This window comes from Corvus brachyrhynchos, unplaced genomic scaffold (genome assembly GCF_000691975.1).
Source record: "Corvus brachyrhynchos isolate BGI_N302 unplaced genomic scaffold, ASM69197v1 scaffold139, whole genome shotgun sequence".
NCBI lineage: Eukaryota > Metazoa > Chordata > Aves > Passeriformes > Corvidae > Corvus > Corvus brachyrhynchos.
The window spans coordinates 94,876-119,251 of NW_008246062.1; the positions used below are offsets into that span (position 1 = coordinate 94,876).

Below are 24,376 nucleotides of genomic sequence, written 5' to 3' on the forward strand. Positions count from 1 at the left end.
ATATTATAGACCTTTGCTCTTTCCCAGTATCATCTACTTTTGCTTGTTTAATCTCTCTTCCTACAGAAGGTATCCCAGTCCCTTAATCATCCCCATTCCACTTTTCTCTATTATTTCCAGGTCTGTGCAACTCTTTTTGAAAGAGGGTGACCAGCTGGTATGTGGTACCCAAGATGCAGGCACAACATGTACATCTAGTATACAAGAATATATACCATCAGTTTTTGCTTCCAGTGTGACATCTGCCTTCTTTGGCTACAGCTGAACATTTAACTGATGTGCTCAGGTAACAACCCACAGTGACTCCAAATGGCTTGCTTGTTTGAACAGTGAGAAACTGTTCACAAATCACCATTACACGTGGCATTTATCAGCATGGTCACCCATTTGCTGTTTTATCATGCTAATAGTTCTGCAAGATGCTTCTGTAATTCCTCAAGAAGTTTTCAAACCAACCACCCTGGCTAGCTTAGAATCACTGCAAAATTATAGTCTTCACTATGTCTTCCAAACCTGTGGACCAAGCACTGCAGGCACCAGAGTTCTGATGCCCTGCAAAGCACAGCATTTGACATGAAGTGCTCCATGCACAGTGGCCAGGAATGCTACATAATCTTTTAGGTCTCTTCCAACCCAAACCATTCTACATTTCCTGGCCATTCTTCTGTTAAGAAAATAAAGCTTTAATTGAAAATATGATTCAGCACCATCATCACTCTGCCAAAGATCTCTCAAAGAGCCTGCAGTGTTGGGTGGCTGAGACACAGTCCCATCCATGGCTCAGATGAGGACTCAGATGGAAGTACAGAGTCCACACCAGTGCTTAAGGACTACAAATATGCTCACCAAACACTCACCCCAGGCACAAGAGATGTGAATTGTGGAAAGCATTCCAGGCAAACACACACCAGAATGAGAACAGAGAAACTGTGGACTTCAGGTGAGCAGCAGGTATCAGTAGCAAAACCTCAACCAGGCTTCATGCTCCAGACTCAGAAGAACAGAGACCTAGAGCTGGCAAACCTCAGCTCAGAAAACACCCTGCTATGAGTCCAGGGCTTTGGTGAAGAACAGGGAAATAAGTGTTCAGTGGAAGGCAGATTACATAAAGCCAAAAATAAGTGGGGATAGTCAGCCTCCCTGAACATCTGGAAGGGATACTACAAGCAGAAGATCTCACAGCCAAGTTTCACCTGACTCCTCACAGCCAAGTTTTACCTGAAGCACTCCAAGCTGAGCCAGCAAACCAGCAGGATCTGATGCCTGGTCCAGCTGCAGCAGAGGTTACCACCGAAAAGAGTATCAGGCAGCTACAACTACACACAGCATTTCATATACTCCCAGAGCTCAAAGCCCAGGGGTGGAGTGGAAAAGGGTGAAGGAACACTTAGTCTATCCCTCATCTGTACAAAATACTGTCACAATCCCAGAAGGGAGACAGAAATGAGGTTTTAGTGAACCATAAGCCTTATGTAATATCATGGTCTGGGGTATGACATTCTCCAGCTTACATAAAAAAAAAGGAACAGATTATTCATGCACATTGTCCATCGAACACTGCCCCATCAACAGATTCACTGATCCATCCAAAAGACAACACAACCAAGCCACTGAATAGGGAAAATGCAGGATACCAGGCGTCCTGTGCAAGAAAATGTGTCAGACAGCATCTGCTGCCACAGCAAAAACTGAACCAGAAGCAGAACTGCAGACAGAATACTGCACAGCCATAAACCCGGCTTGCACCTTCTGAATATTCTATGATCCCTTATCCACAGCCTGAAGGTTTCTGAGGGACAACTGCCAGGAGGTAAGGAAGCCTCTGAAGCAGCTGCTCTAGGTGTTGCTGTCTAAGTCAAAAGGATGCAAATGCACTGCTTCCAGCAAAAGGTCACCAGACTGGAACCTTGCCCAGCAGCTTCTACAAAGCACACGAACTAGGAGACTTTCAGACTGCAATTTTTCAACATGAGAGTACAAATTAGTTTTCTAAATACAGACCTGTACCCTACATGGAATGAATGGCCTGGATGCCCACAGGGCTGATGGAGGGTAGCACTTGATGACACAAAAGACTTCAGTTTAAAATCCAGGGCAGCTACTGACTCCCTGAGTCACCTTGGTGTGCATACCTCAGGCCCCAGTTCCCTGGTGAACGAGGAGGTATTGATGCTCCCTGCCTCTCAGAGGAGCCATAATGCAATAAAGCTTAAAAGACCTCAGGATCCCTGCCATAAATCCCAAAGTTAAGGGAAGCAAACAGGATTGATCATTATGTCTAAAAGCCAGGCTTCTTTTATGAAGTGCCTGATTTAGATGTGGAGGCAGGATGTAGCCAGTAACAAAAACATTGGCCTTCCCTGGTGACACAGCACTCAGATCAGACAGTGCTGTGTTTGTGGGGTGATGTGTGGGGCTGGGGACAGCACCTGCAGGTCTGGCCCAGCCTCACACTCAGGTCTGGGAACAGTTGCTCTCGCAGTGCACCCACGGAATTCAGCAGCACAGCCCTCACCAGGGCACACTCAGCTCCCCCAAAGCCAGGCACGATGCTTACAGAGAACCTACAAAAAGCGAGTGGTTGGGTCATATGTTTTCCTAATTCAGAGGAAGCCTGGCCCAGCTCCGATATCCCACAACATCTCTTGGTGTTGAGAGTGGGGGTTGGAAAAGTCGAGATCCATTTATAGCTGAAGAGTCTGGCAGAGGGCTCAGCGTTTTGTGGAAAAGCAGGAGCTGACAGCTCAGTACAGTCAGCTCCACCCAGCTGGAGAGGAGAGGCAGGCTGGGGAAAGAGACAGGGGTATGGAAACTACTTCCCTTCATGCTGGGAGTGATGGGAGAGAGGTGGCTTCTCTACCAGGAAGAGAAAAACCACTCTACTTCTAAATGAATTACAAGAAGTAGGGCAGCAGAAGACTAGGTTTGGAAAAACTGAAGAGTAGCTGTGCTGCAGATATGGCCAAAAGCACTTAGAGGTCAAGCCCAGGCTGCAGGGCTCTGTGCCCTTCTTCTGAGCCCTTCATCACATCCAGCCCTGCAGCAACACAGACCTTTATCACAGGGACAGAGCTGTCTGGGAGCTGTGACTGGGAACTCAGCCCCACACTTATTGCTGGAGAAATGGTAGCTCCCTCACTCCATATTTACATCAGCCAACACATCAGCAGATGTAGCAAAATGTCCTTGCCAGCCCTCATGGAAAAAGCTTGCCCCTGAGGACAAGGCACCAGTTTAAAGCATCAGCATGCGCAGACTTACGCTGTGATGACTTCAGCTCCTCCCCATGTTGTCAGGCATGAGAAGTATTTATGTAGCTAACCCAATTTAGATAACAACTGTGCATATTCGTAATAGAATTAGGAAAAATAACCACTAAAACTGTGTTAAAGATCACAGAGATGATGAGGCTGTAAGAAAAGCAAACACAGCCCAGGTGAGGCAGTGAAATACCAGAGCTACTGTATAGGCACTGATAAAAGAAGCACCATACAAAAAAAATTCTGGTCACCCACATTTAAAAACGATAAACTCAAATGAACAGGTGCAGAAAGGGCCTGAGGGAAACAGAAAACCTATCAAACAAGAAGAAACTTAAGAGCTTGGCTTGTTTAGCCTAGCCAAATGCAGGCAGAGAGCGGATAGGATTGCTGTCTAAATATATCACAGGAGACAAACAAAACTGCTGAAGCAAAAGTATAATGCTGGCACGACAACAAGAGAATAAATGCAGTGAACACATTTAGGTTGAAAATTAGAGAGAGAAAAAAATCAACCCTTAGGACAGGAAGCTTTCCAGCTGGAACGCCTGGATTTAGGATGAATTTTATCAGTGGTCTGATGGAGTTAGAGGATAGAGTTGTCATGCCCACAGATATCCAAAAGGTCCCTTATGCTCCTGTTTTTGTTCCAGCTGGTAGTTAGCATGGGTCATTACTGAGATGTCTCCATTCATACAACAGACTCCGCCTGTGTGCATTCACACAACTCTCTCCCACTGACCTGTAGCCTGGAAGTCCTTACTCCTGAGCAGGTCTTAGGAAATGGGAGGGCAGAGGAGCACTACATGCTTGCCCTGGGCTCTCCAACTGGATACTCAGCACAGTGAGCGCTACCAGGCAGCCAGGAAGGAATGCAGGTGGTGCAGTTAGCAATGGAAAACACCCTTGAGGCGCCTCTGCCCAAACGCACCTGCTGCTCCACGGTTATTAGGGACAGAGGTTGCTCAGTGTCACCCTGTGGATTCAGGGGACAGAGAAGATGTTCTAAGCTCTCCTCTGCGGCAGCGTAAGAAATAGAATCCTGTCATCACTGGTTATCAAAGAACCATAGAATGGTTTGCCTTGGAAGGGAGCTTAAAGATTATCTTGTTCCCCCCCCCTGCCATGGGTACAGACCCCCTGCACTAAACCAGGTTGTTCAGAGCCCCATCCAGCCTGGCCTTGAGCACTCCCAGGGATGGGGCATCCACAGCTTCTCTGAGCCACCTGTTCCAGTGCCTCACCACCATCAGAGCATTATCATTCTCGACCCCCAAACTGCAGCCCAGCAGGGTGGCAAGTACAGGCACAACAGCAAAACAATGTTCAAACTGTGAATATTTATATTATGGAATAATTAGGAGGAAAAAAGGGAGGAGGTGAAAACAAAATCCAAAATCTATTTCAAGGGTTAATTTTTGACATATCTATGAAATACCAGAGCTTCATAAAAGACTAAATTATAATTTTCAGACACCGCACAGACAATGACACACGGTTTGACCTCCCCGGGGGAGCCAAGCAGAGCACCGCGCACACGGGAAGCAGCGCCCCCGCTCCTCCCCGCACAAGCCCCGCGCCGTGCCTGCCACCGTCCCTTACCGATCGCCCGCACCGCTCCGCTGTTTACAGCCGCTCCACGGGGCGGGCTCTCGACGTTGCCCGCCCCCACCGGGTCCTCCGCCTAAGGATGTCTGACGTTTCCTCTAAGTTTCCTCTTAAAACATCCCAGCCAGGATGGAAAATTTTGAGAATTTGTGTGCTTCCCGCATCAGGATACCGGATGAGAAGCGTTGCTGTCTCAGATCCGTTGTCCCACATACCATCCCCCCGTGCACTTCTGGTTATTAACTCCTTACATCAATTAATGGAGCTCCAAGAAATCTATCATCCCAACATTCTCTTTTTATTGTAAAAAAACAATTATTTTACAAAATCAGGAGTGATGCAAGACAGACATCACTGCCAGCTGATGTGTTTCAAATGCTGATTGTGTCAAACCACTGAAAGAATTGTATCTGGTGCAAGCTCACCAACAGCTTTATTATCCCCTGCATGTTGTAGCCAACATTTTCAAATCCCCTTTTAGCCAGAAGGTGAGTACTTTGCACGTAAACCATATGAGAAGAGAGGCACAGTGTCAGAGTTTCCTTGCTCTGTCAGCACAAGACCTGCCTCTGCTGCTCTGCCAACATATTCTGCTGCATCAGACACCAGGAACAGCTTTGACAGGACTTTCAGTCCACAGACCAGTCTGGGTATCATGGGGATGTCTACTTATCTGCACAAATTCTCCTTTTTCCTCTAGCCCCAGGGAGGCTGACTGTGAAAGACAGAATCCTCATCAGAAAGCCACGATTGTCTCTGCGAAGTGAATGGTAAAGCAGGGGGAGGTGACAAGCACCAACTATCACAGCGGTTTCCTCAGCCAGAGTGCAGGCTCTCACTTCACTTAGGCGTCTCCTTGCAAGGGAGATCACCAGATAATTTGCTCCTTCCCTATCAAGCAGGTCCTGAACACTTTAGTCTGGATCCAGTCCCAGCTCCAGTTTTGCACCGGCCATGCTGAAATTTAATACCACAGTTTGCAACCAGCCTCCCCATGCAGCAGGTGCAACAGACTGATTTGGTTCTTTTATTTTTTTCTTTCCTGCGCTGAGTTAAACACAGGGAGATGCAATCTTCTATTACAGCTTAAACAATCTCACACAGTAACTGCTGAAACTGGGACCAGAGGCAGCAGGGTGTTCCATGAAATGGGGACATGGCTGGCCTGTTGCCATCATACACTGCCTCCACTGACAGCTCAGAGACTCACAGCAGAGTCTCATAAATATCGGGCGGTTACTGCACAAAAAAATCCAATTTAAAAGAAGGAAGGAGTCTAAATTTGTATAATGGAGCTGAAAAAAACCCCAACCTCAACAAATACCAAAAACAAACAAAAAAACCCCCTACAACAGCCAGGGCTTAGTCCTCTGCACAAAAAAAAGCTGCATTTAGACAGCTCAGCAGTGCTGGCAGGACAGACTCTCACACTGCCACACTGGCCTTCCACCCAGTAACCCCACCGATTATGGAGTTGGTGTAACAAAACAGAGAGCAAATCCCAGTCCCTCAAGATCACCATGTCTTTGGCTGCATCTGTGCATTTGAGGTCCATCTGCTGGCAGATTGGTTGGATTTTCAGCTCTCTACCACCCATGTTTGACAGATAACCTGTTCCCAAGTAAAATTTGAGCCAGCACAGAGAAACACTGCAGCCCTGAAACACTGCAGAGACTCCTCAGGCCTCACTAAGTTCCTCTGAATCGTGAGCACTCTGATCATTGGGAGGGTGGGGGAGCCACCACGTCATGCTTTGTCCCTTACACTGAGCCCCAGCACCAGCAGAGTAAAGGCTATTTCAGCTGCTGGCTATGAAATAGCTTTTCTGGCTTCCAAACTGTTGGTGTGGTCACCATCAAGCCAGACGTGCATGCACCTCAGTCTGTTAAGGGGGGCCAGATGCCTCGTTCTGGCAGCTCAGGTGAGCCCTAACCACACAGCACAGGCTTCTCAGGGGCCAGATTTCATGGTTGGATCCATAAGGAAGTCTGAGTGCCTTCTGCTCTTTTATTTTAAGTCTAAATGAAATGGCTGGTGCCCAGTTAAAAAACTTGAGAGGGCTCTCAGGACAATAATCCTTTACAGGAGCAGATTTGCAATGCAGATAAAACAGGGCAGGCTGATGAGTGTCAGCTCCTGGTCCCTTGACCAATTAAGGGTTTTTCTGAGCTTGCAGCACTTCCTGATGGGAGATGTGGGAAGAGGGTGGTATTTGGATACTGGCCATCTCTTGAGAAAATAGATTACAGTCAAAAGGCTACAAAATCACACGTTACAAAGATTGTGGATTTGTGGATTGTGTGGCTGGACCTAAGGCACACCTGGGGTCAATACTGTCACCCCAGTAATATGGTCCAGAGTGGATTCATGAAGAAAAATGAAGGCACATGGCTGAGAAAGACATTGCCAATTCAACCTTTTCCTCAGACTGGAATTCTCTTTGCTCTGAGGTATGTAGTTAGAGGGAAAAAAAAAAAATAGCGTTATGAACAATCTCAGGGAGCAGAGATGCCTCCCACAGCACGTTCTCTCTTGCGCCAGGGAGCCCCTCGGGGATACCATACAACTCCGTGCTCACTGTGCCCATCTTCCCCAGCAGCGGCACATGTCTTTGGAAGAGAAACTGGAACCAGAGGGTGCACATGGGTGACAGGAAAGCCCCAAGTCCTTGATTTGGCAGCCCAGAGGGCAGAGCTCTGGGCAGCCTCTGGCTCGGTGCCCTGCAGGGAGCACAGCCTCCTCTCCTGACTTTGGTTTGCCCTTTACTTTGGTTTGTGTTGTTAATTTTTAAGGGGGATAAGGGGGTGTCTGGTTTTTTTTCCCCCTTTTTTTTTTTTTTGGTTACAATCCTTTGTGTTTATATTTGTCACTATTTGGTGAAAATGTTCCTGTTGTGGCAAAAGGTGATTTTGGCCGCATGTTTCTCCCAGACATGATGAGTGCTCCGAAGCCATGCTGGTGAGAGAAGGCGTAGCCAGAGCGGCGGGTGCTGGTCCGGCGCAGGCGTCGCTTGGGTGAGGGTGGAGGGGGCCGCTTTTTGGCTTCTTTGATCTTCAGCAGCACCTGGAAATCAGAAAATAAGGCAGAAAAGGTGGAATGTGCATCATTATTCACAAGCACAGTGGAAGAGGAGCAGAGAAAGGCAAACAAAAGCAGGGATCCAAAGACAAAAATGAGGAAAGGGCATCTTCTATTCTACTCTAAAAGGTGTTAATGGGAGCATCATCTGTAAGTCATGAGAGGGGATGATTTCCATGTATTCCCCAGAGCTCTTCAATGCCATGGTTGGGGTATTACTGAAGGACTTTCAGTCAAATCACCCAAAAAGTGAAAGTCATCTTGACAATAGCCAAAATTCCAGAAAACAAATAAAGAAACATTTAAGAATTGGTATATTTATTTTAGAAAATAGATTACTAACGGGAGTTTCTGATATGTAAAAGCTTTTTATGATGATAATGATTATCGTCATGGAATTATAGAATCACAGAGTGGCTTGGGTTGGAAGGGACTTTGAGGATCATCTCATTCCAACCCCACTGCCAATATATCAGGTTGATCAATACCCCATGCAACCTGGCCTTGAACACTTACAGGGATAATAGAGAGATCCCTGTATTCCTTGGCAGGTGGAAAATAAATCTTGCACTTTATTTGCAGGTAGGGGGCTTTCTGCTCCCAGGTAGCCACTGAGTTCATCTGCTGACAAGAACCTTTCCAGAACGGGGCTGTCTAGTGCAGGAGGCTGGTATTGAGAGCCTCTGGCTCAACAGAAAACTCCCCAGCTGCCAGACTCCTGTGCTTCTTGCTTGGCACAATGGCAGTGGCAGGTCCTTGGCCTCTCTGAACATCCAGCCTGTTTACTGCCAGCTGGGGAACTCCATAAGGCAGGAAACCCACTCCTCTCCTGCGACCATTCACTTCCAAGAGGAGGCAGAAAAGTAATTTTGTGCTAGAGAGGGAGGGATGCTCAGCCTCAGCAGTGAGACTGGGATTCTGGGTGACAGCTGTGTTTGACTTCTCCTCAGCTGGGGTAAACTCAGCCCACTTTTACACCCCTGAACTGCCTCAAACTGCATCCCAAGGACCTCCCTACCCAGCTGTCTTCTCTAGCACCCACCTAGCCTCTGTGCAAGGGCTGAGAATTCCCCTAACATGTTCTCCTGCAGTCCTGAAGAATCTGTGGAGCTCCACAGACATCACAGAGGATGACCAGGGAGGGCATCAGCTGCAGTGCTTTCCCTTGGGGCTGTCTCTGACAGAGATTCCAGGCAGCTCGGCGCAGGGAGAAGAAGAAAGCACGAGGGGGCAGTAGCATTCAGCAAATGCTCCTGTTTGAAAGAGAGCCCGGGGAGCTCTGTGTGCACTGATGTTCTTGAGGGGGTCCCTTGGCTGTAGTGACCTGTGTGCTCCCTGCCCACTCCATCACTCCCTGCCTCTCCTTGCCCTGGTGCCCTCATCTTCATATTCCTGGGGATGGGAGGGAAGCTGCTTCCAGAAGGGGCATATAACCATTGGCTACAAAAAGTAAATTCTGAAATAAAAAAAAAATCCCCAGCAAACACATATTCCTGGGTGGAAGGTGAAGGCTTGAGGTCTGCCCGGCTAAAACTGCACAGCGTCAGGGCACGAGGAACACACCACTCCTTTGCCACTGAGCCACAGTGCTTAAACCCTAAAAATAGAGCAGCTTTCCTGCCTCAGAGCAGTCTAATCCACATGTAAGTAATCTCAGCCTTGGTCCCAGCTGCAGATGGTTTGAACCGTGCCAAACCCCAAATTCAATCCTCCTTCTCTAGGGAGCAGGGGACAGACGGATGGCAGCACTTGCACCCGACAGGGACACACACTCCAAGTGATGCCAAGCACATGCACTGTGGCTCCATGGTGAGCCTAGGCCATAGTAAGCAGGATTTCTGGTTCAATAAGGTATCTCCTTACTTTGTCACTGGGAGTTGGCTTTAACTGAGCCTTCAGGAATCGAAAGCCAACCACCGGCAGCACGCAGAGGGTGATGCTAAGGAAGATAGCCAGCCACACGTTTGGTTGGCTGAGGGTGTTCCGAGCCGTACCTGGAAAAAACTCCATGATTAAAACAGTAAAAGCAGCACCTCCCACCACTATTCCCTTTTGCTCTCTGTGATTTCAGAGCAACCAGGCAAACAGACCAAAATACAAGGCAGACATCACCTCCAACAGTGAAATCAACAGGCTGTGGAGAGGACAGCAAAGCCAGTGTCACTGTGTGAGATGAGCAAAGAAAAATGCAATGTCCAGACATGACTGCAGCAACAGCCCAGGTGGACAAGGGTGTCAGAGTGAATCTTTTCTCTCTGTGAAGAGTCAAATCACTGCAAAGGATTGATATAAACATTCAGGAGAACTTCAGGAGCAGCCCACGACTCCCACCTTTTGCCAGAACTCTAGTGCAAAGGGAGGAGTACTCCTTTCTTGCTTCCCAGCAGCATTTCCTAAAGGATATGGAATACTGGCTCTGCCCAGCAGGTGATGGGAATCACAGCCCTTTACGAGAGGAGTGTGTGTTGCTCTGGAGATCTGCACAGACAGCATAGCTTAATGGGGGTAATGGCAGCACTACTGCCATGTGGTGGCATGTCACTGACAACTTCTTTGAAACCAAAGTGCTCACTTCTGGCTTTTCCAAAACTGAGGGAATGTAAGATAGAACAAACGGTCTGCAAAACCCTCATTACAGGGCTTAATGATGCTGGTGTTGGCAGTATATTTGCTGAATGTTTTCTTTCCAGTTGGCCAAATGCTGCTGTAATACAACTCCCCTGAAATTTAAGTAAACAAGTTCTCTCAGTCCAGACTAGAAACACTTTCCTTAAAAATGGTTTCAGACTGGGACCTTACTGAGTAGCCCTCAGCATTATGGCTACTTTGAGCAACGTAGTAATAGCAGAGCAGCAGATGAGATATCCCTGGCAATTGAGTTAGAATCATCATAGAATCCTCAAGATGGGAACAGACCTTCAAGATCATCCAGTCCAACTCTCCACCTGCCCTGGGAAACTGAACAGACATTCTGTCTTCTCTCACTCAGCATTTTTGATTCTAAAAACCATCTCAAAGTGGATGTGATCATCTGTTTGAAAAATATGTTGCAACAACTGACCTGCATCTCAGATATTTCTAAGTTTGCTAAGCCCCTTGCTGTTGCAGTGAAGATAGGCAAAACAAGCTTTTACTGAAAAAGTCAGTCAAAAATGAAGGCACTTATTAATACAAAAATCTGAGACTTGAAATTAGAAGTGTTGGGATTTCAGAAGTAGAGATTCATAACAATGTTGTATCTATATTGGCTATGGACGCACAGATCTATTAAAAATGTCTGAATTACTCTGCTGAAGTTACATGTTCCTCCTGGTCAAAGTCTCAGGAAATGGACTCATTTTTTTATCCTTCATTTTTTGCATGTGTTCAGAAACCTGTCATGTAAAATAACTACAAAAACCTGGTCACCACTGGTATGTTTTGTTGTTGGGAATTTGCCATTTAACCTGTCAGAAGGCTTACCACAATCACATGGCATTTTTCTCATGTCTGACTGGATGTTGTACTTCTATGCCTTCCTATGCCAAAATGTTAACTTAGTTACAAAGATCACACTTCTACAAATAAGATGCTCCTAGATATCTGTAAAAATTGGACACCTGGAACCCAAATATAGAGGAGCAGCAGAAAGCATTCCACCCTGCTCAGTAGGTTTATTTAAAGGACCATTCTCATGACTGCATGGAAATGTCCACTCTTACCCAAGGAAGTGAATGTGGCACACATTCACCTGGATGGATGGGATTCAAAATAAATCCCAGCAACCCTCAAAAATATCCTGGCTTTTCTTGCAGAAAAGGCAACCAATATATTCTGAAATATACTTTAAAATAATTGGAAACTTTAAGCCCTGCAGTGTGTTCATTCTGAGTGCAATCCAGATTTGTCCCAAGGCTTACCAATGAAGGGAAAGGAGGCTGTGAAGATCAGGTACATGCCATCACTGTACATGGTGAAGGTGATAGCAAAATAAACAGAAAGGCTGCCCCAGATGAAGAACTGGTTGACAACTGTCCAGTAAGAGGTGTCCAAACCAATCTGAAAAAACAGAGCAATACAGCTATTGTCAGTGCCTTCCTTATTCAGCAGATCTGTGCTGAACACAGCTTGTCCTCTGCTTTGTACACCTCCCCCTGAGAATGCTATTCATTCAAAGTCTCAAGAAATAACAAGTCACAAATCATAAGATTCTGGAAAACCATTCAAGGCAAGATCCCTACATTTATCCTGTTGTTGCCCTCTTCTCAAGCAGTCACTAGGGGCCAGTCCTGGAGACAGGATATTAAGGGACTTGAAAGATCATCCTGTTCCAATTCTTCTGACATAGGCAGGGACACCTTCCACTAGACCAGGTTGCTCACAGCCCCATCCAACCTGACCTTGAACACTTCCAGGAATGGGACATCCCCAACTTCTTTGGGCAACCTGTGCCAGTGCCTCAACACCCTCACAGTAAAGAATTTGTTCATAGCATCTAATCTAAACCCACTCTCATTTCAAAGCCAGTAACTCTTGCTCTATCACTACATGCCCTTGTCAAAAGTTCCTCCAAAGCTTTCTTGTAGCCCTTGTTTAAGTACTGGAAAGCTGCAATGAGGTCTCCTTGGAGATCTCCTTGGAGCCTCTTCTTCTCCAGGCTCAACAACCCCAATGCTCTCACCCTCTTTAGCAGAGGTGCTCCAGCTCTCTGATCAACTTCATGGCCCTTCTCCGTACTTGCTCCAACAGGCCCTCATCCCTCTTACGCTGGGGGCCCCAGAGCTGAACACAGTAAGTTCAAATGAGCCATGCTTATTTCCCCAGCCCTAAGCTGTGATGTAGCATTGAAAGTTAGGAGAACAAGACTGCAAGACTTCAGACAGCAGAAATTATTATCTAGGGAGGTATGATTGATTGGTTTTCTTTTAAGAAATCTCTCTCATCTTGATAGTACCATCTGACTTTTCTACCATCCAAGTCTTAGCTATTTCTTCCAGCAAGTTCAGGCTGTGTCATGCATACATCATGCATTGGGCCAGGCTGCACAGACATCTCCATAATGGAGAGCCTATAAATAACTGCCTGATGGCAGACAGACAGTCCTGTGCTTCAAACCCTTCCCATGAAACTAGAACAAGTCCTTCTCTATTCCCTGCCTTAACTGATTTGTCTGTTATGACTGCAAACTTCCCAAGGCAAAGACTCTTCTTTCCTGTCACCCAGATCTTTCATAACATACAAATCTCCTGTTCTGTTGAACTGAGGAGACTAACCTGGTGTCAAGAGACTGTTTTTTGCAAGAATGCAAGATGCAGTAGGAAATACAATGCTGTCAGTACCCTAACTGGCCCTCCAGATGCTGCCATCATGAAACAACAACCAATTCCTAAAAATGTTACCCAGGATGCCTTACCTGTACAGACACCACGATCAGTAAGCAGGTCTGGGCCATCAGAGCAAAGGACTGGTAGTCAGCAATGGCCTTCCCATCACTCCTCACTGTATTGTACATGGCCCCATAGGGGATGAAGAAGAGGATGAGGGAACTGTAGATCCCTTGCAACATGCACTTGACAAACACCACCTTGTTAAAATAGAGGTTTTGCTGGCCAGGCACATATAGCTGAGGGAACACCATGCTCCAGTGATCATCCACATCCTGAATGCAAAGAGGAGACAGTCAGATTTGCTGGCAGCTACCCAACCAAGCATGCAGAGCCAGTTAGGGGGTGACATGCACTTCCATGAGGAACGGCATAGCACGCAATTCACTCAGTTGTGTTTACTGGCATGCCACATACCAAGGTCACCTGGGCATATTTTCATAATGTATTTTACCTTTCTTGCGCTCAAAAAATTGACAGCTGATTTTAAAAAAAAAAAAAATATATATATATACACTTCATCTAAAGCAGACTGCATGGTCTGTTCTCCAGAGACTTGGCTGGAAGCTAAGGATTAGAAAATACCTCCCCACACAAGAAAGGCTGACTTGGATCCCTTAAGTGTCCAGAGTGGAGCACTGAACCACTGGAAAGTAGCCACTTCCTATTTATTTACCTTGTAAAATGCATATAGGAACAGCCTTACTGCTCCTTTGTCTTGTCAAACAGTAACAATTAGGTTGAAATTTGGGTGTGAAATTACTGCAGAAAGAACTCACTAGAAAGGCTGAACTTGCAAAATAGGGATTCAAAGATCCAGCTAATTGATTGTTTTGTCTGGTCATTAGAAAGTCACTTGCCAGGCTTCAGGAACACAGGTAGTAGGGTATGACTGCTCCACGGGAGTGTTGCAACGGCAGCTGGTGCTGTAGGCAGCAGCCTAACCCAAAAGTCTCATCACACACTGAGACCTACAGACCAAATCAGGGTAATCATATATCTCTCAACTCCCTATTGCTCACAGGACTACCTAAACCCAAATCATATTACTAGGAGGGCATATACCTTCTCTCTGGTGCGTCTTTTTTTTGTGCTCTAATTTCTCCCTGTCAGGATATTATTTCAGGGGTTACCACAGTATCTAGCCAAAATGTCAGCTGCTTTTGCTTCATGGAACCAGCTCAAAGCACCTGGAGACAAAACCCCTATGAAAAAAATCCCCAAAACAATGACAGAAACAGTACCTGATCAAAGAGACTCATTCCTAGCACTGGGAGGGAGGTATATACCAAATTGTACAGTGTAATGAACCACTCATCATAGACAGTCTGGAAAAAAAAACAAAGCGTGAAGTTAGCAAAAAGCTGTATTCTCCACTTCTTTGAAAGTATATGCAGTTAATTCCTGCAACACCTTGGTTTGAGATGTTACTGAGACAAAAGGGATAAGATGACTCAAGCTCAGCATCCCTAAACAGGGGAAGGATCACATTATGCCAGCCCAGTTTGCTCAGCACCCATTGCTGGCTGCAGCCAGAGCAGAATCCCTCTGCATCACCCTGCACCTCCACCCCCTGGATACCTGCACTCCCCACAGCTGGGTTAGGTTGGAGGCTGGTTTGCCTTGAACTAACACTACTTTTTTCACTCTAGATGTGCTCCTCTTGCAAGCTCCTGGTGCCCACAGGCATCTCAGGGTTAAACTGCTTGCTCCAAATATGCTAACAGCACAAGCATAGATCTTACAAGATCTGCACTGAACTCTAATCTGTGTCATCAGCTGATGATTATAATCACTTTGAATACTTTTGAAAATCCTGTTAATGACGTATGTGCTTCATAATGCACCTAAATGCCAGAGAAGGTTTAGACTGGATAGTAGGAAAAAATTCCTCATTGAAAGGCTGGTCAGTGTTTAAAAAACGTGGATGTGGCACTGGGGGACACGGTTTAGTGGTGAATGTGGCAGTGTTGGGTTCATGGCTGGACTCGATGGTCTTAGAGGTCTTTTCCAACCTTAATGATTACACAATTCCATGATATATATATTCTGTCTCCAGGCATCCATCCTCCAGCAGCAGCATGATGAAGGCAGCAATATCCGCTTTATACCCATATGGCTGAAGAAGACAGACCTGAGTCTGTTCAGTCAGGTGGGAGGAATGGCTTAGTTTATTTCCTTGTAAAATGTTTCCAGATGCTTTGCTTGAAAATGCTAGATATAGACTCATAGAATAGTTTTGGTTGGAAGGGTGCTGTAAAATTCATCTATTCCAACCTCCCTGCAATCAGCAGGCACATCTTCAACTAGGTCAGTGCTCAGAGCCCCATGCAACCTGACCTGGAATGTTTCCAGGAAGAGGACATCAACCACCTCTCTGAGCAACCTCTGTCAGTGTTTTACCAACTTCATTGTAAAAACCTTCTTGCTTGTATCAATCTAAGCTTAGTTCAAAATGATTACCCTTTGTCGTACTGCGATAGGCCCTGCTAAGAAGGGTTCTACAGCTCTCTTTTAGCACTTTTAGGTACTGAAAGGTGGTCTAAGATCTCCCTGAAGCTTTGTCACCTCCCAGCTGAACCACCCCACCTCCCTCAGCCTGTCTTCAGAGAAGAGGCTGACCACCTCCATGCCCCTGAGAAAACTGAAGCTGGACCTACCTGTGCTGAGAAGCCAGAGAAGAAGCCATACCAGAAATGCACCAAGGTGAAGGCAAAGTTCTTATAGAAGAAGTACTTGAGGAACTTGCACATGCGGATGTAGGACCACCGCCCATGGACCAAGAGCAGGCGCTGCAGGTAGCGGAACTGTGCAAAGGAGAAGTCACTGGACAGGACTGCCTGCATCCCCTCCTGGCCACTGATGCCAACCCCAATGTGGGCAGCTGCAATGAGAAGGTCATTGATCACATTATTAAATCGAGAGTTATCACTGCCCCATTTTTGAAACTAGTTACCCTGCATGGAACACTGTGTTAATTTCCTCACAGCCTTCATAAACAGTCAAAATGAAAAGCTATTAAAAAAAAAAAAAACAAATTGGTGCACTAATTCTTTCAGCAGCACTATGATTTTGGCTCTGTGACACATTTCTCATAACTGGGCTTTTATTATCTGAATGAAATTATAGGTTCAGTGACAGTTTATAGGTTTTTTTCTGAACCCTTTCCAGCAGCACAAATGCTGTTGTTCATAACAGCTGCTGTTATGAAAAAATAACTATAATTTATATTGACATGCGACTTTTATTTACATGCATGCATGTCCTTCCAGCAGTCTTAAAACATCATCCTAGACAGACAAAATCTTCAAACCATTTTAAAATTTTTCAGACACTGTGCTAAAAGGCAGACCGCAGCCTTTTTATGTTTCCTGGGCTTTATTAGTTCAATCAAACAATTAGATAGAAGAGTCACATTTTTTTTAATATTAACTTGCATTTATTAAACATGGACATAAGTTTAATGTGACAGCTAATTATACAGCTTTCACTAATGAATACAATCTTCATGGCTGAAGGTTGGTTAGATTTCGTGGTTTCCACTGAACTGAAGAGATAAAATCCCAGAGTCCCAATCCTCTTGTGGGGGTTGCGGGTTAGTTTCTAATTATTATGTACACTTTAACTTTTTTCTCCTTTCTTTACTGACTGCCTGACTTATCTCCCTTGAAGCTCTCTACTTAGCCTTTTCTTTCTTAATTAAAAGGCTCCAGTTAATCAATTCTTGCAAATTAACACAAGGAAGATTAGCAATAGGTCTTTCTGAATAATCTTAATTTAATTATACCTAGTTAGGATTTTTTTTCATAAATTCACTGAGGTAATGCAGCATCAAATGATGCTCAAGGATGGAGGGGCCTGGAAACCCATCAGCTGTAACTCAAGGGAGATAATTAACAAACAGACCTAACACAAAGAAATGCAAAAAATCCACCTCACACAATACTATATGAAATATCTACAGGCACAAAGATTTTATTTCTGCTTTGAGTCAGGCCCTCTGTGATATAAACTTGTTCATTATACACATTGCCCTTGTGATGGTGGCTGTGCAGACACACTGACTGACACATCAGCCCCACCCCTGTGGGCTTTTCATGGAATTATAGTCACTGAGGTTGGAAAAGGCCTGTACGATCATCGAGACCAACCATTTTGTCTGTTCTAAGGCAGAAACAGAAAAATAGGCACTTAGTACAACCTTAGCCCCCAAAGGAGCCCAGTGTGACCCAGAAGGCAGGAGACACAACTAATTTGTGGTGAGAGTGCTCTGTAGAGACCTGCCAAAATGTGGAACACAGGCACTTGTTTCCACAAAAAGGGTGGCGCAGGAGGCATTCAGATACGTGTTCCTGCTGCCAGCCCACCTCAGAGAGCAAATACATCTTTGAGTCAGTCTGCTACAGCATGCTGGCTCTCAGCCATCACTCACTTTTGATCATGCTGACATCGTTGGCGCCGTCTCCGATTGCCAGGGTCACAGCCTTCTTGTACTTCTTCACCAGCTCCACCACCTGGGCCTTCTGCAGGGGAGTCACCCGGCAGCAGATCACCACTTTGCACATGCAGGCAGTTCTCACCAGCTCCAGCTCCATGTTCCCTTCCAGCGCGTAAGCCTGGAAAGGAGGAAAGGGAGTGTTCAGGGCAGGCTCGCAGCAACTCCTGGCCTGACAAAGAGGATTCTGCGAGGTGGCCATGACAGCTGAGCCAGGCTCTTCCATTCCTTTGGGTGAATCCATCCACCCAGTTGCAGGGAGCATCCACACAGCACATCAGGCCGTGCACCCTACACCTACGAGCTTGCACTTTGGGTGCACCACATCTGGATTTGCACCGCAGCTGGGTATGCACCACAGCTGCTCTGGCTGATGTAACCTGACAGAGGGCAGAAGTGTCAAAACACCAAAAGCAAGAAGCTGCTGCAGGGCCTGAGACGACCTTGTGTATCTCCATGTGAGAGAGTCTCTGCTCATCCCTCTTGGATTACTATTTAAGCTCTGGGAGATAAATAGGAAAGATACCAATTTGTTAAGTGCTTAATTAAAAAAAACATGTAAAAAGCTCAGGTGGGCATGACAAAGCAAAACACAAAACTAGGGAGAAGGCTGCTTTACTCTGAATGCTGACCTTCTAAATCAGTCAGCTGTGTTGTTTCTGTTCAGGAAGCACTGAGATAATTAGATGTCTAGTCACCCCTCCAGCTCTGCATGAGGAGGAGAGAGCAGTGTGAGCTTTTTTATATTTCTTTCAGATCATGTGTTTTGGCTCTGTTCTTTGTTGTCTCTTTTTAGCAGACATGTATGGAAGGAATCTACAGGGCTCATTCCTTCTCAGAGTCATTACACCAGGCCCACTTCCCTGTCTGTGTAAGGCAGACAGTCTTTATGCCACATATTCTTTCTTTTTGAAACACAGAGCTGTGAGTCACCAGTGTCCCCTCTTTCCTCTGTCAGTGGCAGCAGGCTTGCTCAACAAGACACCTTTTCATGGTTTAGCCTGAGTACTGCTGGTCAGTGCAGTCAGAGATGGCTTTTGCCTCAACATCCTTGCTGCACAGCACCAGCAAAATGTTATCACTCTGTATATTAATGGTGCAACTGCATCCAAATCAACTGGCATGATGATGCCATTAAGGATGCTGGCGAGTTTCTGTTTACTGCTTTGTTCAGGCAACACCAGACATGTGCATAACCCAGCACTGCCCTCTGCCCACTGCCCACCCCTCTGCAGAGAGGGATAGAGCACTGAGCAGGTGCTGTGTGGGGGACAGTTCAGCACTGCTACCATTGTTCAAGCTCATAGAAATAAAAAAATGACATCTGTATTTGTCTGCACTATCCTTGTGGTCCCCACTGAGAAGAAAGACATCACCCTGGTGAAAATCATTGTGTCTACTCTATGTGGACTGGCTGCTCCCACACAGCCCAGATTTGAGTTTCTTTGTGTGGGACATATCCCCTCACCAGGGTGTGGTGAGCGTGTGTTTTTCCAGGAATATAAAGAAAGCTTTTCCATTGCTGCCAGTGGTGTTTTGGTAGCACAGCACTCAGGGTCTGCACTGCAGGCTGAAGGGATGGAGTAGGAACAGAGAAGGGGCATGCAGCTGATGTCCATGCAATACACATGGACCAAATCTGACAGACCTCTTGTCCACTTTGCAGTAGGAATCTAAAGGGGATTATGGCCCTGGAGCTCACGAAGAAGTGAGCGTAACAGAGGGAGAAAGGGTACTTAACAAGCTAGGCACTATCTGAAAGTGTTTGGGGTCTGTATACATGGCACATGAACCAAAAGCAGAGTTAGATGAGATTTTCTTAATAGTAATTTGCTGGGCTGTACAGAGCTGGGAGTGAAAATTGCTGGACTGCCACTGAGAGAGATAGCAACCACAGGGAACAGAAGCACCTTGTTTCTGAGAGGCAGCACCTCTCAGAACTTTCTAAGTATGTCTATTTGCTTCCACTGAGAACTGGGAAAGTAAAATACAACAGATAAATAAACTTGACATAAATTAAGCCTTCCTCACAGACAGGTTTAAATTGATCTAAATTGTTTTTTCTTCCCTCTAACTACGTCTAAAAAATTTCCAAGTATGGAAAATTTATTGCAGAGCTTCACTATTCTCACCAGGAAGACATTTCACCCAAAAACTCTCTTATCTCAGTTTAATTCCATTGCTTTGTTTACCTGTTATAATTTGAAGACTATTACCAAGACTGATCAGTATTCTCCAGACTCAGAAACCCCAAATGACTCAGTTTCCCCCTGTGCTTTCCAGATCATGCTTGACTCAGGTTTCTTTGTACCCTCTCCCAGCCTGGTGTTACATCCTCTCTTTCTAAGCAGTTAACACAAACACTGACCATCAAATAGATGTGGGATAACCCTCTGCAGATGATAGCTAACTGTTGTTTTAGATCAACAGTGAGCCCTTCAGAGCCACAGTCTTTCATCTGTCCCTTAGCAATTTCATCTAGAGTGTATTCCTTCAGTTTGCTTGGAAGAACATCATGAGAGAATCAATACATTACTTAAGTTATAAGATCTCTATCCTATCAATTAAGTATATCTGTTTTGAACTGTATTTAGTAGAATATGTCCTTGGCATTGAAACCCACATCTCATGTTATCTTCTTGCTGCAAACACAAACCTGTTTATTTTCCTAGTGTCTTTCCAGAAACATTTAAATATGATCCAGCTACTCTATCCCTTTTTGTTCACCAAAGATCAAGGCCAACTGTTCTCTGTTCCTGTCTTCTGAAACATGGTCTGTCACCTTTGATGTCTCAGCTCAAATAACCACTGAACATAATTCTCAATTGGGGGAAAAAATTCTTGTCCTCTAGAGTTGAATTTTTAAAGCATTTTTCAGATTGCCAGTATGTCCTTCCAGTAAGTTCTTCAGGGAACTCATCCCTAACAAGGCTCTGAACCTTCCTTACCAGGCTGTGGCCAGTGATAACCAGACCGTACATGCCATTTGCTTGCTCATCAGGTAAAATTATTTGGTTTTTTGAAGATTTTTGAAACTGAATGTTGATTTCATCACTGTCCGGAAAGGAGTCTGGCTTCATCTTTTTCCTTGCATTCCTTAAAAAAAAAAACCAAACACAAGAAAGTAATGAAAATCTTGAAAAGATATATCATGTTTTGTTAAAGCAACTTTATGAAAACAAAAAATCAATGCTTCCCTTTGATAGTTCAGTCCAATTTTTACTGTATCCCTACAACAATATGTGTTGTTTAGCTACTGCTGTCTGCACAGATCATCTACATTTCTGAAACTCTAACAAGTGTTGCTAAACTTCTGCTGATTTGAAGTCAAACAAACCATCTGAGTGTCACGAAGGATGGTATCCCAAAGGGCATCCAATTTTCTGTGCATGTTGTCAGGCAACCGTCTATTCCAAGAGAAAAGGACTGCAAACCTTTCCCGTTTTCCACCTTTACCTAAGAACCTGTGTCTACAGAGGAGGTGAGGAAGGAAGGTAGATTCTCAGATACTGCCAGAAAAGTATCCAGACAAAGGATATATCCAGACAAAGGACAGCAATGTGAATAAATGGCAACAGCAGCAGAGCAACAGCATAGCTCAAACCTGGAGCCAAAGCTTTGTGGCTCAGGATCACTTCTGGTGAATTTCACCTGATACTCCCTATCTGACTCTGCTTTCTTATCCCTTTATTTAATTTGAGCTCTTGATTCAAGATGCTTCAGCATTTACTCTCAGAGGAGATCTCTACACTGTGTTTAGCTTCTGGATCTTCCAGGGAGACAGGTGTCCCTTATCTAAGGTCCTTGAATGAACTGCAACAAGGAAAACTGACAGGAGAAAAAAGGTGGAATGATACAAAACACAAATAGTGCTAGTGCACAGCAGTGAATTGTGTTTCAGCCATTTACCTCAGCTCATTCAGTACGTCATCAGATGTGCTGCCTTCAATAACAAAAACATCTTCCATGTCATCATTCAGCAAGTTGCAGGAGTATCCAATATTCATTGCTGTCTCTGGAAAAGATAAACCAGGAGGATAATCCATTTTAGCAGCCCCAAATTCACCCACTTCTGTGACCTTTTTGTACACATGACAAAAGCTCTCTTTCTGACTCAAAAGAGACTGGAGCCTTTCAGAGTCAACAGTAAGACAGCCAGGAGAGTCACTTTGGATGTAGCAGCAAATCTGACTTCACAAGACCACAGGAAAAAAATAACTCTACCAAAAAGCTTAAAACACCCTTTGACCAACATACTTGGAGAAACAAAAAGCACTTCATGTTGATCCAAAATTTTTTTTCAGGATTTTTAATTTGCCCTCTCCATACTTCCAGAAAAGCCCCAAACCACAGCTCTGAAAAAGAATATGAATTTTTGTCCATAAAATTCTGAAAAACATATTTCATTATTTTATAGCAAAATTAATGCATCTGGAACATGACAAAACAAAATGTTTCATTTTTCTCAAAAATTCTCTGCTCATGTCTTGGATGAAATTATTTGCAAACACTTTTGACCTCCCTGAAACACCATTGTTTCAGTGAATATATTATGTCTCCAAAAGAATTCACTGGAGTCTATTTGCTGTTCTTTTCACCTCCAAAAGCCTATGTTTCTCCTCTGTTTCTATTTGGAATGATGAGAGCCAGAAACAAACTGAAACACACCCAACATCCACTTTAACATTAAAGCTTCTGGAAAACAAGACAAGATTTTTTCCACCTTCTTTAACTGAATGATCAACTGGATGAAGGTTGCACCTTTTCACAGCTTATGTCAGGGACTATGGGATGCTTACTGTCACCTCTCCAAAGACAAAGGATTCTGCCTTCACCCTGCTTCCACCCTCAGGACAGAAATTAAGGACAGGTACAAGCTACAGTCAGCCAGTCTAATTCCAGCCAACTGAAATTTTGTGTAGCTGGCAATGAAGGAAAGCCCTGTAAGTTTGTCTTCTGTGCAGTTTTCAAAGGATGAGAACACAGGTCTTAGCAGAACCACCCCACCAGTGGGAGAGAAGAGAAGCATCCAAAGCCGTAGTGCCTTTACCTTGCTTATCTCCAGTGAGAACCCATATCTTGATGTTGGCTTTGGCAAGAGTCTCAATTGTCTGTGGGACCCCATCTTGTAGCTTGTCCTCGATGGCTGTGGCACCTAGCAGCTTAACAGAAATGGCAGGGAGCTGGTTAAGTCCTCCCACTGCTACCAGAGGAGAAAGCATTAAAACTAACTCAACCAAACACAAATGAAATCCCCAAGAATAAGGTTGTACTGATTGTCATTTTTCCTCAGCAAATTTACTGTACAGAGTACAGCCCTGATCCTGCAGATGTTCTAGTCTCTAATCCCCCCAGGCTCTGATGGATTATAAATATGCATGAAATTACTTGCAAGAATGTTTGCAGAGCTACAGGCCTGTGTTGTTCCATGTGGTCCCTTCACAGCAGACAGAGCTTTAACAGAGGGACAAAGACACTGTGGATCCATGTCCCCAAACCTCCTCTTGTGTGGAACTCAATCCCAGCTGTGCAGTACTGCAGATGTCACATGGCTGCTAAACATATTCTCCAGCCCTTAACAGACCTGTCCCCACCCCTGCTCCACACTGCCACACAGCTACACCGCAGACTGCTCAGGACACAAACCTTCATTTTTCTAAAGTTACTGCTTTCTCTGCTATTTGGAGATGGTGGCTTTAACCTGCTGTCAAAGGGACATGGAGGTTTCACTGCTACCTCAGGTTTCACTGCTACCACCTACCTCTTGCTGCTGGGAGACTAAATTCAGAGGTTGGCTTTAAGTCCAGGATCCCTTCTGGCATCCTGGGATGTCCATCATACATCAGCTATGAGAGTTATCAATGTAGGTAACTACATTGTAAGCTCCGACTGAACTTCTCTACAGGGTCCTCAAAATTGTACAATCCCCATTTTACAGCACTCCCTGTTCCAGCTAGAGAGACTATGCAACTTCCAAAGGCTCCCATCTCGCATCCTCAGGTCACACTTGCTTCTTCCTTGAGGCCTGCTGGCATTTGGAGCATACAGCTAATGCAAGGAGAAAAGGTGTCTGCCAGGATTTCAGGAAAGCACTGCCACGAGTGCAAAAACTGAATTGCCTCTCCTCAGATCCCACACATGCTTTTCATTCATTATTCATGGCTCTAAAACACAGGCAGAACCCTCCAGGGCATTTAAAAACTGTAACAACACTGAGGGAGAGAAGAAAGACTCAAAGATCACAGTTTAGCTCTGTTTCAAATTGACACAAACATGTTCATGGATATCATCTACCCATCCTGCCCACGGCTGGAAGAACAAAGGAGACACTCTCAGGGGCACTGGGAATTATTCACTGCCTGCCATTTCAAAGGCTGAAAAATAAATAGATCAGCCATTTGCACATACAAAGGACAGCTATGAAGTATTTGTGTCCACATCATCTCCTGCAGGCTCTGGTACGTCACTTCATCATGAGAAAGCTACTCTGACACCCATGTGAGTTAAAATAAAACCACTCCCCTGCGCCAGTGGCTGACACCCCAGCAATGGGCTCCTGATGGAGGTGCCAG

General features: G+C 45.2%; 2 protein-coding genes across 7 annotated transcripts in view; both read right to left on the bottom strand.

Annotated features, from left to right (window-relative positions):
• Positions 1–5,053, bottom strand: part of RUSC2 (RUN and SH3 domain containing 2) — a 59,622-nt gene extending 54,569 nt beyond the window's left edge. The window contains 1 exon segment of the mRNA XM_017746583.1: positions 4,863–5,053. The gene's annotated coding sequence lies outside the window, so the exon portion shown is untranslated.
• A 92-nt stretch (positions 5,054–5,145) lies between these two features.
• LOC103623850 (phospholipid-transporting ATPase ID) overlaps positions 5,146–24,376 on the bottom strand; it is an 84,801-nt gene continuing 65,570 nt past the window's right edge. For all 6 annotated transcript variants that reach the window (XM_017746578.1, XM_017746582.1, XM_017746580.1 and 3 more), the window contains 10 exons: positions 22,855–22,966; positions 21,714–21,819; positions 20,753–20,900; positions 17,742–17,925; positions 15,970–16,193; positions 14,554–14,637; positions 13,339–13,584; positions 11,846–11,984; positions 9,810–9,940; positions 5,146–7,931 (listed from right to left, as the gene is read on the bottom strand). In XM_017746578.1, coding sequence (XP_017602067.1) covers positions 7,710–7,931; positions 9,810–9,940; positions 11,846–11,984; positions 13,339–13,584; positions 14,554–14,637; positions 15,970–16,193; positions 17,742–17,925; positions 20,753–20,900; positions 21,714–21,819; positions 22,855–22,966 — 1,596 coding nt within the window. In that variant the 3' untranslated portion in view covers positions 5,146–7,709. The remainder of the gene's footprint in view (positions 7,932–9,809; positions 9,941–11,845; positions 11,985–13,338; positions 13,585–14,553; positions 14,638–15,969; positions 16,194–17,741; positions 17,926–20,752; positions 20,901–21,713; positions 21,820–22,854; positions 22,967–24,376) is intronic.